The sequence below is a fragment of the Numenius arquata genome, chromosome 6 (assembly GCF_964106895.1).
Source record: "Numenius arquata chromosome 6, bNumArq3.hap1.1, whole genome shotgun sequence".
In the NCBI taxonomy this organism is placed as follows: Eukaryota; Metazoa; Chordata; class Aves; order Charadriiformes; family Scolopacidae; genus Numenius; species Numenius arquata.
In genome coordinates this window covers 40,528,124-40,543,934 of record NC_133581.1, presented here as the reverse complement: position 1 = coordinate 40,543,934, position 15,811 = coordinate 40,528,124, and the positions used below count along the sequence as shown (strand labels likewise).

At 47.9% G+C, this 15,811-nt stretch overlaps 2 protein-coding genes across 2 annotated transcripts in view; one reads left to right on the top strand and one right to left on the bottom strand.

Moving 5' to 3' along the window:
- Positions 1–363: 363 nt before the first annotated feature.
- On the bottom strand, positions 364–9,598 carry ACP2 (acid phosphatase 2, lysosomal). Its single transcript, XM_074148981.1, has 11 exons — positions 9,468–9,598; positions 9,282–9,377; positions 9,120–9,206; positions 6,746–6,898; positions 6,308–6,406; positions 6,048–6,137; positions 3,676–3,808; positions 3,511–3,599; positions 2,781–2,887; positions 2,376–2,551; positions 364–2,293 (listed from the first exon to the last, which is right to left on the bottom strand). Exons 1-11 carry the CDS (start codon positions 9,579–9,581, stop codon positions 2,157–2,159), a joined length of 1,281 nt encoding a protein of 426 aa, XP_074005082.1. The 5' UTR covers positions 9,582–9,598; the 3' UTR covers positions 364–2,156.
- A 169-nt stretch (positions 9,599–9,767) lies between these two features.
- The window catches only part of NR1H3 (nuclear receptor subfamily 1 group H member 3), a 28,735-nt gene continuing 22,691 nt past the window's right edge, over positions 9,768–15,811 (top strand). The window contains exon 1 of the mRNA XM_074149002.1: positions 9,768–9,908. The gene's annotated coding sequence lies outside the window, so the exon portion shown is untranslated. The remainder of the gene's footprint in view (positions 9,909–15,811) is intronic.

Sequence of the window (15,811 nt, the reverse complement as noted above, 5' to 3'; positions counted from 1 at the left end):
AAATGGTTCTTTGATACAGAGAGTGGCTGCTTTGGGCATTCCACTGCACTGTTTTTGTATAGGGGAAGAAGTTATTGACCTTTCCGCAGGAGGGCTAAGAGACCTAGAACAGTGGTGGAAATACCAGTTATAGTAGCATGTCTACAGTGGACCCTTCCACGTTGGACGGGTTGCATTTTAAGCTGTATCTGTGCATGACTGCTGCAGTTGAAAATTGTTTATTTCCATTCTCACTCTGCTCTGATTGCAAATCAGGGATTTACTTTGGGAGGGGGAGTACTGCAGTGAGTTCTGCCTATTTTCCAACACCGAGCGCACCGGTGCTAGCCCAGTGAACTCCTAGAGAAAAAGAGCAGTAGAGTTCAGTGCGAATTTGATTTTAATAACGAAAAGGAAATGTATTGGAACAATTACAGAAAGTCATTCACAGTCAAAATGTCTAAATCATCATAGAAACCTTTGCTCTGTGTGTGCAAAAATTGCTGCCTTTAAAAATAACCAGTTTGGTCGTCCTAAATGCACTTTCTATTACCTCTTTCTTGTGCCTGTTCTCATAGGCAGTAGGTTTTCCTTTATGACTGTCTTGCTGTGCAGGAGACCTAGATAAATTCAGAGGACAAAAAGGTGAGGAAGATGCTGAGAACAGCAAGCTGCTTCTGCTGATTTAGAGTTCCCATGCTGGCAGATGCCAATTACGGTGTAGGGAGAAGTCCCCACGGTACTCCATAGGGGAAGAAAAGGAAATGTCTGTAACCTAAGAACTGGCTTCTGCCGCCAAGAGGGGAAGGGAACTGCAGCAGAAAGGGAAGTAAAAGTGAGAAGTGAATGTGCAGCATCACCACGTGAAGAGCCTGTGCTTCTGGTGCCTGCTGCAGTCTCGTTTTCTGCCAAAAGCTACAAGGCAGGTGGTGAGAACTTGGCATGAAGTTCCCTGCAGCATCTGCAGTGCGCAGAGAGGCCAGCCTGGAGAAAAATCACACTTTGGACAAAATGCCAAAGCATGGCAAATAAAGGGATCCACAGTCACCTGCAAACTCTGATCCTTAATGGGGTTCGGTTGGTTTGTTTGTTGTCCATCCACTAGAGAAGACAGGAAGAAAAACTACAGAACTTGGCATTTAATCTAGTCTTAGGTAACAGCTGTGCTACATCTCTTTAATTACAGCATAAAATCATCCTGCTAGTAATGCAGAATGGGCTTGTAGTTGAAATCTGGACTACCTGCAGTACAGGATACTCCCTGTAATAGGTACTTGAAGTTCAGAGGTGGGGAAGTCAAATTCAAAGGCTGAATCTTTAGATTCAGCTCAAGTTTCTTATCTACGGGGACTCTCCTTTCTAGAGCCAACATTGCACAAGAAATTGGGTGCGGGTTTGCTACGGTCACAGGAATTCATCTCTCTGATGAAGCGCTTAGAGCTTCTTTGGATAATAGGTAACCTACTCTGAGCTGAATCCTAGAAACTACTGCCAGGTTTTCAATCTTGCCCTGATTCCAGGCCAGTTCTCTCTGGCACCACAATGGGAGGATGGGAAAAAAAAAGACCAGTTGTCAGCAGCAATGACTTAATAGCGACCTCAAGAAACACTTTTCACTGTCTGCCATATCCGCAGCAGTTCCCCCTGCATGGACAGTAGATGAGTCTTGGTGCATTGTTGGTGAACTGGGCCTTCTGCTCCAAGCCCAGCCTTCCCACCATTATCAGCCCAATGGCTTGAGAGAAAAGCACTCAAAGCAGGCTGGCCCTGAAGAGAGATGCAACTCCTGTCTGCAGTGGATGTGGTAGCTGCTGGAGGCCCAAGCCCCTCTGCCACAGTCATGGTGAGTGGTAACGTTTACAATCACTGAAAGGAGGAAAAGTCTTGACCAGCTCCAACTGGCCATGTTGGGAATCCCAGACTAGATAAGCTGTATGAGGACTGGGGACACCATACAGTTACTGGCTTCAGAATTAAGGTGGCATTTCCATTAGAGTAGCTCAGTCCTCTCTCTCTCTCTGGGACGTCACCTTTAGAAAGCATCCGAAAATCAAGTCCAGCTTCATTCTGGGAAGCAATGGCCAAAGCAGAAGAATGCTCGGTAACTGAAGGTGCCCAATCATCCTTAGGGGCAACACTGCTCCCTCCTACTGCAGGGGAAGGAGTCGAAGCAACTGTCAGGCCTGTTCTTCTCCCTCATTGGAAACATGCCGGTAGCCAGGGGGCTGAGACTGGATGCGAAAGAGTATAGTCAAAAGGAGGATTATAAGGAGAAGAAGAATGGATCCACACACAGCCAGGCCCACAAACAGTTCTGCAAGGGAGAAAAGGAGTGGTCAACACAGTACCATCCAAGCTTTACCCTTCTGCCACGCTCTGGTCCAGCCTGGGCTCACCTGTGTCACGCACTCTACTTGCGACCTGGCATTCTTGCTCCCAGTCCTGGGGAACAACAGGATCTGTGAGTTCCAAAAATCTTTGCAGTGGGCATTTATGCTGACAGCCAGGGATTGTCAGTGGGAAAGGTTCCTTTCCACTCTCGTTCCGGAAAAACATCTCCACAGAGAAGTTACTGAAAACAAAACACAGCTAGATGATGTTTGGTTGTTTTTTTCTTATCCAACTAAAGTCATCCCTTCCCAAACACTCGGTGTGCACACCCTTTCCTTTATTCTGGTGGTAGTTTTCCTCCTAAGAGTCTGCCACTAGGAGGAAGACAGCATCCCCCTAGGGTGGAGCCTAGCCTAGGTATCTAACCCTTGAGGTGAAATCACAGCAGACGTCTTTACTGCAGCCCTCACCCATCATCCTCTTGGTACAGCTCAAATAAATGACATGAGGCGTATGGTGCTTGAATCTTGTTGTAGACATCTAGAGCCATCTGCAGTGCCCCAAGTGTGGTGTCATGCTGAGAAAGAGGGAAAAAAACCAAATCAGTCACCCTTACGGATGTGGCAGGGCAGCTCAGACCATACCAGTAACAGAGGGGGCAGTGCTGAGGGGATGCCACCTTTGTAACCTCCATCTGGAAGAAGGGAGAGGAACTGTACAGCTAGAAGGGTGATCTGTGATGGTGCCAGAGAAGGGGAGGAAGTAAAACACAGCCATATGTATCCTCTGCATTGTTCTTTAAGAATTAATCTCTAGGGAACAACTTGGGAGAGATGCTTGTCTTTCCGGTCAGTCAGCTGCTGGAAAGGGGAGATGACTCTATCTACCCTGCTGAAACGGCACATCTGAGTGGCATCAACCCATCTCCCAAATAAATACAGCAGTGGCTCCCCAAAGTTTGCCAGTCGCATCCGCAAGCCTGAGCTAACAGGAACAAAGTGCAGGTTGGGAGTTTTCCTTAGGGACCCCAGAGGAGTGATGCCAGATCCTGCGCATCCCACCCAGCCAGAGGCAAAGACGCATGTCCTGGTCACTGCATGGGCTGTAGAGAAGCCAGAAAGGGTTAAAACTACCACCAAGCCCCAGTCCCCTGCGAGAAGGAGAAGATGGATAAAAGCCAGCCCCCAAGCTCTGACTTACTGCTGAATAGGCAAGTAGTTTCAGGTTCTGGTGGGCAGAAGCATTTGCTGCTTTGGTTAGGTTTTTCCTTATGTGATCCAGCAGGACCCCTGAGGAAAGGGAAGAGCTGGTAAGAGGCAAAAAAACAGACAGAACTGCACGAACCTCTCTCCCTGGTGCACTTACCGCCTTGCAGACGAGCTTTTTCTACCCGATTGTGGATCCCGAACAGAAATTCAAAACCGAAGTCTTTTAGTTGCTTCAAGCGAGTCATGACATCTGGTGTCACCCATACAGGCAAATCCATCTTGTGTGCTTGCTGGAAAGAGAAACAGAACATTCGTCTGCAGGTAGCACAGATCGCAGATTAATCGGAGAATGGGAGTCAGGGCTTGTGGGGACCTGCCCGTGCTGCTCCCCATTTCCTCTATTATTTTAAATATGCCCCTTTTCTATTTGTGCTTCTGTCCTCACGCTGCTGTGCTGCATACAAAGAATATACGTGGGGTTTAATGCTGTTTCAGAAACTAATAAGGAGACGCATAAAGGTTATAAATCCTTTATAAATCCAGGAGCTACATTTCTGTGAGAGCACAACTGGAGTGCAGGGTTATGTCGTTAATGCTGATACAATAGTCTTAGGGCATTTACTTTATGTGGGGCTGATTCTGCCCTGCAGATGGCATGCAGTCAAAAAAAAATAAATAAAAGAGAGGGCAAACTCAAGGTTTCTGGTGTACCTGCAGCAAAATCTCCCTGGAAGCTCAGAGGGCCACTGAATAATATTGGAGGAAGTTAGGAAGCTCTCTGCAGACGTAATACCGGGATGCGCCACTGACAAAACCCAGTACTCAAACCTACAATACACAGAACTGGGAACCAAGAGAAGAATTTGCTTTGCAGCCAGCCCATTACAGGAAAGGATTAGTTATACTGGCAGAAAAACAGCAGTTGTGGTTCCCTGGTGTTACTCGGACCAATTTGCTATGCCACATCCCATTGAAGTGCCAGAAGACGAGGCTGAATATCCTTAAACACCCTTTCTGTCTGAGTGGTTTGGAGAAATTCCCATCAGCAACTTAGATATTTAGTTTTTCGTGAATTTACAAAGAGAATAGCTAGTAAGATCAGCTATTTCTTGGACTTCTTTATTTTTTCCAGACAGATGGTAGAAAGAATCTACTGGCTCTGGTGAGAAAAACAATCCTTCTCTTCAGGTCACTGTTAGTAAGAGCGAGAAAAAAAAAGGAGGAAGCCCAAAGCAACTCAAGAGACTGATCAGCCTGATCAACCCTCCCTCAAAACGTTCTGGTTTCACTTTGGGACACTGAGCTATTCTCCAAGTTCTTGGGGATTATAGGGGTTCTCAGCTGGCTTTCCAGGCCAAATTTACGAGCTCAATTAACCAAGTGATCTCTTTGACCCAAGGATTTTTTGTTACTGACAGAAGTTGCTTCACTGTGATCGTTACAAGAGAGGAGATGGGGTTTGTGATCCAAAAGGCAAATTTACTTAGTGCAGTGCGGCTCTGGACTGGAATATTCTCAGCTTGCAGCAACTCCAGCTGGTGCTTTACATAGCAACAAACAATTCCGTGCAGATTCATCTTGTACCTCCCCAAAAGAGCACATACCAGTGTATAGCACTGCCAGCAAGCTGAACAGCCTTGCACCTCCATAGAATTAGCATGACACAGTGTCACGATGTTTGGGTTTACTGCTTCTTCCACAATTAGCTAGTTTTGAGATGAAAGATGTCTCTAATTTACTTCATCACGGTGCACAGTTATACACAAGTAAACTTGTGTGCAACAACTGTAAGTCTGTGTGCAACAACTGTAAGTCACGTCCGGATACGTGACCTTTACTTTAGCATTATCACAGCGCAGATAACCCAATTTTTGACTTCGTTCAGGCCTTCGTGAGATATGGTTTCATCAAAACTCTGTGTGAATATAGAGTTTGGTGCCCATTCCAGACAGCAAAAAGGTAATGTGTCTCTAGAGTCTTTCTCTGGCAAACCTTAGAATAGGTCAAAAAACAGGTGTGGATGAACCCCACTTAACCTAGAAAAGCATTATTTTCTTTTAGAGGTGGCATTAACAGAAGCAGAGAAAGAAAAGTGATTGATCTAAAGTAACAGAGAGATAGAACCAGGAATAGTTCTAATTTAAGCTCCCAACTTAAATCATAAAGTTAACGCTCCTTCAGTTTCCATAGATCTCATTTCTACCTTACTTAACTCAGACTTGTCCACAGAAATCTAAAGATTTCAGACTGCAGTCATTTCCTAGTGACTTTCAAAAGAGGTATTTATTATGGAGGTGGGACTCTGGCATGATATAGTGGGAGGTTATGGGGTGCAAAAGTAGGAAATTCCTGGCACAAGCCTCTAGGGAGTAGGAACCGTTATTATTCTGAAATTGGAACGTTACTTCTAACTGTAAGGTGGGAATGGTGAAGAGTTGTTTTATGAGATTTTGCAAAATAATTTTCTGTCAAACCCAGTGAGCCCTAAAGGCCAGATCCCTGTGGCTGGAAGATGATGGCCAAACTTACTTCACAGAACAGTGTGTCATACACACTCCAAACAGACTCAAGAGAGACATCCCGGATCCCAGTCTCATTTGCCACCATCTGTAGGAATTGCTGTAGGTACAAGAAAAGAGAAAGGCCTTCAATTTTCTAATCTCAACTGTATTACATGCACGGGTATTCCTACCCTTTTCTCAGAGCTCTGAGTATAGAGAGAGAGGTGCCTGATAATACTTTAACTACGGAGCCTAAGACCACCTTATCTCCTGCAAACAATCACTTACCCAATTCTCTTTGGTCTTATTTATGTATTCTGCTGAGTGCCGCGTTTCATTCTGTAGCTGGTCATACCGTGGACAGAGGGTCAAAGGAAACTTCAGTAGCTGGGCAAAGAGAACAAGAGCAGCCGGGTCACCGAGAACGCCCAAGTCCAGAATTTGCAGTCGCCACGCGCAACTGTAACGAAACCCTGACTTAGGGGGATGCAGCTATAAACGCAGCCTCAAGTACTGCCTTCTAACACGCTCCAGATGGTGCGTGGTCTGCTGAGGTGTTGCAACTAACATGTCAAGTGAACACAGCCCCTGAATTCTTGTCTTGTTCTGAGAACAGAAGAACCTTTGCTAAGCAGGTCCCAGGAGAGGTTCAGGAAAAAGACTTTTGGAGAAGTCAGCACGGTGCACCACTTGAATAGTCAGTACATATCCTTGAGACTGACTTACCCTTTCCTCGGAGCTGGGCACTGTGTGCACAGGGATAGGCTGCCAGGAGATGTTAGGGTTGAATATTTGCGGTCCCTCTGGGGGATAGAGGCCGGCCAGGTTGGCCTCTGCGCTCATCAGCGTCCGATCACAGTCTGTGCTGCGGATGAAGATCTGCCAGGACAGGGACAGACTACATTACCATTAGTAACCTGGTGGTGCTGCTCGGACGGAGGACGATGCGCTCTCCGAGGAACGTTGCCAAGTGCCCTGGAGCTGCTCAGGGACAACAGGATAACAGGGGTTGAAGTGACTGCGCCTGCTGATGTCAACCTGGGCACAACCGTTAAGGATGGACACAAAGACAATTTGGTGTGTAAATACTGGAGCAGTTTGTTTGGGACCAGTGGGACTGTGCGGAGATTACAGATAGAAAGGAGTCAGAATACGAGGAAGAGTCAGAGAAGGGCAAGACAGAGATACAGATAACGAGGGGCACAGACAGAAAAGGCACTATATTTACAGATGATTGTGGGCTCTTGGGATTAATGGGCCAAGACTTACCATTCCAGAGCTCAGAGAGAGATATCTGAGCCAGAAAAAAAGAGAAATGAGAAAAATACAGACAAGTTCAGAGGGTCAAAATGGCAGAAGTTTGGAATTCTGGTATCTGTGTACTGAAAATGCTTAGGGGGAGACTGGAGAGAACCCAGTGATAAAGCAAGAGGAACACATAGGAAATAGTGAAAGAACATCCTAGAAAAGAGCGTGCTGAATCCGAAACAACAAGAGTAAAAAACCAGAAATATGAAATACAATGTCAAGATTGGGATTTTTTTTAAAACATTACCTGAGAGAGAAACATAAGGAAAAATACATATGCTCACTCTGTATAGCAGCTCCCACGTGAAGTATGTCTCAAAACTTAAGTCATAAGTAAAAAAAAAAAATAATAATTGTCTTTTCTCTGACAATTTCTACCCACTTTTACCTCTTAACTGTGCCTTCAAAGCAACTGGCCCTGTACTCGTTAGACAAGATTGCTTTCATCCTTGGTAACCTCTGAAGAAACAGAAAGGAAATGCCTCAAAAGATAAGGATCTAATTCTAGAAGCGTCATTAAAAAAAACCCCAATTAAGCCCTGAGCTGACATGCTTTCTTCAGCACCTTTTGCCAGGGCTCCAGCTTGTCGCTGAGTCAGGTGACAAACGGTCATGTCACCCAGAGGCAACACTTCTTACAAGAGGAAGGTTGCTCAACTCCAGCAGGGGTTAGGGCTTGGTTAGCAGAACAGCTTCTGTTTGCATACGCCTCGGTTTGTTTTCCCTTCTCAAGCAAGAGAAGGAAAACAGATTCAGCTGGCAAAAGCTTTATGAGAGTGAAGTATGTTTGGAAAGGAACTAGGGAGGAAGGTTAAAGGATCTGTGTTTGAGCTGATGCTGGAAGTTTTGTTGATGAAGCAAATGTCGGAGAAGGGATGTCACCTGAACTATGGCAAGCTGGGTATTTACTGGGGAGCCCAAAAGGGGAGAAACAAAGACAAAAAATTGTACAGGGGTCCTCTGTTTGCCCCATCTGGTCGATCACCCGAAGTGACCTCAGATAAAATAACTGAACCAACGCAGAGCCAGTGGTGGGACAAGGGGGTCTTGACTGCCCGCTGTCCATCCGAACCATGCGACAGCACGTCTCTCTCTCACAGCGATGCATGCTCACGTTCCATTGACTCACACCTCTTTGATCAGCCAGCGTGGCTACACGGGGGGGGATTTTCTATTTCCTTACTTTTTTTGATCTTTCAAATTTTCCCCTGTGCTTAGCACACGGTTCCGCAAGGGCTCCGTAACTTTTTTTTTTTACAAGAGAAACCTATCAGTTTCTCAGGAACTATTATAAAACGTGGCAACATCCTGGAGAGAGGGAGAGAGAGAGGAAAATTCTTAGCTCTGGGGGACTGAAGCTGTCGATGCTTTAGAGGTGGAAACAAAGGGCAGAGTCAGTTTTGGGCAGTAACTCCCACTTATGTGTACAGACTCCCACGGGATTGTAGTGAAGTGCGCCGGGGAGGGGAGGGCAAATACGGGCTGCATTTTTGTCTTGTGGCGTGACAAAATAAATAAAAATAAAAATAAATAAAATCTCAGGATCTGGAGTTAGAAACAAGCACCAGCCACAGCACAGCACGCCTGCTTCGTCCCCCTGACTTCGCAGCCGGGGGTTGCCGCTGCCCCATCCTGCCCCCGCCGCCGGGCTCCGGGCAAGGCCGCCCCCCCGGCCCCCCCCCCTTCTCCAGCCGGGCATCCTGCGCCGCAAAGGGGCTGCGAAACAAAAACAGGTTGAGACGAGGCCCGGCACCGGCGCTTCCCGTCCCCCACCCCCACCCCGAGCACTGACCTCCTGCCGCCGGTACGCGTCGTTGAGGAAGCCGCGGTAACGCCGCCGCAGGGCCTGGCCCAGCTCCCACTGCTGCCGCATCCCCACCTGCAACGGCACCGGGCGTTACCCGCCGCCCCGGCTCCGGCCCCAGCCCCGGCCCCGCCGCGGCCCCGCACTCACCTGCGTGAGCTGCCCGAAGCCCTGCGGCCAGGCGCTCTCCTGGTAGGGGTCCCGCGGGTAGGCCTTGATGGGCGAGCGGTCTCCGTGCCGGTACACCTGCGGGCGGCACCGCGTTACCCCCGGCCAGGCCCCGCTCCCGGCCTCTTCCCTCCCTCCTCCTCCCCCACCCCCTCCCACCCCCCTCACCAGCGTTACGAAGCGGAGGGTGCGGGGCCGGGCGGGCGGCGGCTGCAGGCAGAGAACCAGCAGGAGCAGGACGACGGCGCCTCCCCAGCCGCACCCCGACGCGCCGGCCGCCATGGCGCTGCTTCCTTCCCCCTCCCCCCACCCCCCGGCCCAGCAGCGCGGAACCGACTCGCCGCCGGCCGCGGGCCCCCGCACGGACAGGGTTTCCCTGCGCACACCGGGAGGGCCCGGCCGGCCCCGCCCTTCCCCTTCGGCCCCGCCCCCTGCCAGCCCGGGGCGGGCAGCGCCTGCACGTGACCCGGGGCCGCGCCGCGCGTGACATCACCTCAGCTCCGCCGGGAGCGGGACCGGGACCAGCGCCGGGCCGGGCCGCCCCTCCCGCTGGCGGCTTGGGCACCTGCGCCACGGGGGGCGGCCGGACACCGCCGAGGAGCCGCGCCGGTAACTTTTCTCCTCGGTTCTGGCTGCGGGGGAGCGAAGGGGGGGGAAGGGCCCAACCGTTCACGGCGGGGGACAAGGACGCGCTCTCCGGCCCCGCGGCCTGCGCCGGCCCGAGCCTTGACAGCGCTTCCTCGCGGCCCGGTGCCGGCGTGGAAAGTGCTGGAAGGAAAGGAGGTTGGCGGCGGCCCGTCCCGCCGAGCCGCCCGGGGCCTGGCGGGGGTGCGGGCCGGGCTGGAAGTGGTGGGCGGCTCCGCCGGACCCGCTCCCCCGCGCCGTAGGCCGGGAGGGGGTTGGGTTCCTTAGGCCGATCGGTGGCGGCCCCGCGTTGTTTGGGTTGCAGGCGGCGGCGGGGCCTGTGCCGCCTCGGGCTTGGCGGTGGCTGCGCAACCGCGGCGCTGGAGGGGGGTCCCCCTGCTAAAAGAGGTGCGAGAACGGGAGGCAACGGCAAGTGGATGGATCTAGAGAGTCGGAGTCGGCCTTTAGGGAGGGGAGATCGTTACCTGTGGCTGTATTGCGCGTCTGGAGAGCCCAGGTCTCTGTTTGCTGTCTCCCAGATGCTGCCAGGTGCCGCACAAAGACGTTTACTTGCTTTGTGGTGGCTTGTTAGCTTTCCTCTTCCCTTGTCTCCCCTGCTCAGCTCTGTGTTTCTGTATTTCATTCACCTGTTGTATCCTGCCAACCCAGATTGCGAGGTCACAAACTTGTCTGCTGTTAAAAGGTAACTTTGCTTACATTGGTCGTGACTCTTAATTGTGCCCTTTCGCTGCCACTCATTGTGCTAAGGTCTGCAGATCTGTCACAGCAGGTCTTTCGTTATGGGCCAGAGGCAAACCTTGGACCACTGGCGAAAGAGAAATACTTTACCTCCTGAAATTTCCTCCCACCCTTTTTTCTTTTTCCTAAAGGCACAGCTGGGCCCTTCACTGCAAGGCTTTTTTGAGGGAGTCTCCAACACTGAGTCACGTTTCTGACTAACCGTTTGGATCACTGTGTGTCAGCCAGTTTCTGGCTATGACTGCAGGTTATGTTTGTCTGTAGGGAAGAGTCCTCTCAGCTCTGCTGCTTGTTTCAAGGTACGTGGAGTGTCTGCTGTTCCACAGGTGTCAGGGAGAAGGCTATACTTGAGAACGGAAAGAAGAAAAAGGAAAAGCTGGGTTTTTTTAACTTCTTTTAGTGCGTGGTGGGCTTGGTTTGTGGAGCGTCTGAGTCTTAAGACATAACCCCCCTGTTGAGGTAGAAACAGAAAAAAATATCTTTTAGTTAGGGAAGCAAATGGAGTTTGAAAACTTCAGCCAAGCGTTGCTGAGCTCAGCCCTTCTTCCCTTTGGGCTGTGGAAAGAAGGCATTGGATGTGGTACACGTTGTGCCAGGACCAGATGGGGTTTGGCCTTGCCGCGCTTCTCTGCTATCGCACCTCTGGCACGTTTGCCAGAAGATTACAGCTGCTGCAAGACTTACAAGGGCAGACTGACTACGTGGCTTCCTGATGTAACCCCTTTTTTGAAAGCTAGCACTGAGTTCAGTGACATTTCTCTCTCATACGTGCATGCTCTGATGCATCCTCCTTCATGCAGGAAGGCCAGCTTTTGCAGGAGAAAAGCAAGGGTGAAAATAATTAACAGTCTCCTCCCTCCCACCCCCCCCAAAATAAAAGGTGAGGGGAATAAACCCAAGCCAGCCTCAGGTAGGACAGAAGATGGGTTGTTGTAGAGCTGCTTGGGAGATCTGTAGCTGCTGGAGGAAACCTGCAGCTACTTGTGTTGTGAAGGGATGCAAGGATAAGTACTTCAGCAGACACTATATATATATATATATATATAAAAAATTGCCTAATCTTAAAAAAAAAAAAAAAAAAGAAGAAAAGGGAAACTTTATCACAGAATGAGTGTGTCCTGGCTGTGTGCCTCGGGTTACCATCGTCAGTTGTTTCCAGTTACTGCTGCCGCAGATCTCTGCGCCTTGTCAGCCTGTTTCCTTTACTGGCTGGCTGTGTGGCGAGGAGGCAGGCAGAGGGTGTGCAGGAGAACAGGCACACAGCCCTGCAAGCACAGAGTGTGAGTTTACTGCCTTCTCCTCATCTCGCACCTGCAGGAAGAGTCTTGTTCCCAGTGTGTTAAAGTGCATTTGATGGCTATGATTTTTTATTTTCCTCCAAGAAAGATGCTTTCTTTAGGGTTAGTCCTCACAACTCAGCGCGCTCGTTCTGTGGTAAACAGCAGGATGAATTTTTTGCTGCTGTTAAGTGTTTGATCCGCTGGTGATGGTTTCAGGCCTCAAAAGTTAACGTCTCTTGTAATTATATCTGGTCTGTGATTGTATAGCTATCAAGACTGACAGTTTTCAAAAATTTTAAGTTTTGAATTTAAGGTTTGTAACTGTTGCTGTTTTTCGGAAGTTGTGTTCCCATCTGCCCAGGGAAGGCTATAGAATATAACGTGCTTTGTCTTGAATGCGTTGAAGGGTGATCCTGCTCTCTGCGCTCTGGAAGCAGCTGCTGTGAAAGTCTCATTGTTGCAGATGTGTGGGTCTTTGCATGTTGAATAGGAAAGCTTATCAGATTATATGTCACTCCCTATCCCTTCCCTCCCACCCCCAAGTAATAAGATTCACAATCCTGGCAATCTTGGAGAAAAATCGATATTTCAGAACTGAGGTGAAACCTGTGATAGGTATCCCTGCCCGAGGCAGGGAGCTTGGAACTAGATGATCTTTTGGGTCTGTGTCAACCCAAACCTTTCTGTGATTCTAAACAAAGATACCTCGTTTCACTTGGGGGAAAATGTTCTGCTGGTCTGGGGTAGGATGAGTTACCTTGTTTTCCTCACAGCTTGATAATTTAGGAAGGCAGAATCACGTTCTCTTGGCTGTGGAAACGGTCTGGTTGGGAAGGAACTTCATCTTGGGAGGGAATGCAGGGAAGTGCTTCCTGCTGACAGGTACGGGTCTGCATTTAGGTTGCAAACAGGTTGGACTTGGTCATTAGATCATACTTCTGCTAATATACAAGTAGAACATTTGACTTAGCATTTTCGTCGCAGTTACTGCAGCTAGAAGCTGTATTGTAGTCAGTTTGGGTCTGAGATGTGTATAATATTGTTAAATAAGATGAGGCTGTCCATGTTTTGGCAGATCTTAAAATTTTCTCTATTAGAAATGGTACAATGGGTTATGTTAGCACTCCTGTGTGGTTTTTGTTCTGTGACTTCCTGCTCAGGCCAAAATACCTTTTCTCCATTTTTTGGAGCACAGGCAAATTCCTTTCTTGTGTCCTCACTAAAGCAGAGACACCCCTGGAGCCAGCGTAGCTTGCATGTTTAGATCTGGGCATCTCAAAACCAGATTTCCTGTAAAGCAAAATTGCTTGCTGTATTGAGTGTCAAAAAGAAAATGTTATGGTGATATACTTATTTTTGGTATAATTTCATAAATCACCTAAGCTTGACAGTGTATACGTCAAAGCGCCTTATTTGGGGAGGGCAAAGGCTAATTAGGGTAGTGCACGGAGGAGAGCAGAGCACTGCAGGCCCTGCAGTATGCTGAAAGGGGGGGGGAGAAGGATAAACGTTTATTTAGTGGGATGTTGATGAAGAAATTAAGAGAACAGCATTAGAGAAGGAGAACTCTTAATTCTTGTTTTGAACAGACCATGACTAGTGTCTGTAGGATTAAGTAGGAGAACTGTCTCGTGGGATGCGAGGACTGAAGCAATTTAAAAGCCGTGCTGTAGAGTCAGGTTGTATTGTGTACAGAAACCTCTCCGAGATGTAAATAAAAGATGTTAGGTGAGTATCAGACCGATTGCTAAAGCAGATGACTGACAAGTGAGTAGGTGTCTCCTGGCATGTAAGGCTTTCTGGTTTGTTTTAAGGCTTTAAAAAAAATATTGGCAAATATACTTGTAAAATTTATTGCAACAAACTGGGCATGGAAGTTGGATGCTCTCTCCCTCCAGGGAGAGGGGCAGTCTTGGCCCCCTGGTGCTACCACAACTATGAAACAAACAAGGTTAATTGGTTTAAATCAAGGCTTCCCACTTGCTGATATAAATAATGATTAAACCTGGTGATTTAAATAATTTATTTAAGCTTTGTTTTGCACTTGATATAAAAGGAAGGTTTATTCTAATTGGTTGGACTCATCCATTACTAATTCTTGCTAAACAGGACGATACAGTGTATCTACATACACCTGTTTATGCTATTATATCACAGTAAATGTTTACATTAGAAAATGGTCATTTGTATTTATTAGGTAAATAATTTCTTTCCTCATGACTTGTACAAAACTGCATTTGAATAAAATGGTCACATTAAATGTGCAAATTTTTTAATAACTAGGCTATAATCACACAAATCACACAGTGGATACGTAAGAGAAAATTTACTTGCTGGAGTGTGCGCTATTAAAACTGACTCATTTGAACAGGGTAGTGTTATCTCTACTTAGCAAAATGAACTGGTTGGTTTTGGTCATTGTGTCCTTCCAGATCTTAGAATGAGCATAACTCATCCTCCCTTGTCTTGTTTTTATTCAGAGATTGGAAGAGAGAAACACCTCCCTCCCCGCGCCTCCTGCCTCCCCCTTTAGAGTGAACTAAACTAATTTAGTAAGTGAATTGAAGAAACTAATCTTTCTGCCTTTTTAAGAAAGGTTTGTTTGGTACTTCAGTGGATTCTGGTTCTGCGGTCTTGGTGACTTTCTGGAGTTTGGGAATTATGCTTTTTAAATGTTGTCCAGCAACGATGTGCTGCTTGGATAGGGTGTGTTTTCAAATGATTGTTTTGGGCTTTATCATAAATTGTCATTAACTTAAAAGTAGATTGAATGAGTGTAATCTTGAAAAATGTGTGTAAACTCTATTTAAAGGAAAACGTTTAAAATGTAAATAGTCTATCTAGGGCCCTTATAAAATGAGAGCAAAGAGGTTGGCTTCTGCAACGGTTCCGTAGTGTATCTTGGTTGCCAGGGACATACATGCAGAAACGTGCCAGCCCCCAAAGGATTCCACGTGCCATGTCAGTGAACTTTCCTGGAGGATTTTACACAGTCAGGGTGTCAGATATGCATGTGCAGCGGCTTCTTGCACGCCTGCCAGCAGGAACCCACGTGCAAATGTTTGTGGGCACACAACGTTGCACTGGGACAGCCTTTGAGGCTTGCTCTGATACTGCCACCGGGCAGCTCACCCAGCTGCCTGCACTCTCTGAGAGCAGAAGGGAGAGGCTGTCACCTTGCCTTCAAATACCAACTTTGTGACTCTGGTCTTCTGATTCACTGCTTCCCCACCCTTGACTGTCGTCTGTAGGAGAGGAATAATATTCTGATTTCTGTGAAAGGGCCAGGAAGAAGTTCAAAAGATGGCTTCTGTGTTTACAACTGCTGAGAGTGACAGATTCTCAGGCGGCTGCAGCTCGGGGCAGGAAGCCCTAGGGATAAGATTTAAGGTCCCTATAGCATGCAGGCAGGCAAGCTTGCACTGCTAGACCTTTAAGGAAGGTGTCAAACTGCCTTCTTTAGCAAAGGCAGAGAGAACTTCTGTTGTGAGGAGTGTGGTAAAATACTGATAAGCACAGATCGTATAATGTAGCTTCTGATATCTAGGTATATCTGAGAAGAATCACCTTAGCTTTCTGAGCAATATGGAATTGAAGAAAAAATTCTCCCTGGTCTGCAAAAAAACTCCCAAGTTGCTGTTTGTTTATCTAGAAATAGAACAGGAGTAGAGAAGGCAGAAACCTTGCCTGAAGAAAACATAATTTTTTTTCCCTCTGACCTGTACTTTGAGGGCATTTTCTATTATGCTGCTTTTAAGCAGCAGTCTGGGAGTGAAGGTTGAAGAAAAAACAAGAAGACACTGCAGACTTTGTCCTCTCTTGTTTCTGTACCATCTCCAACTGCTACTC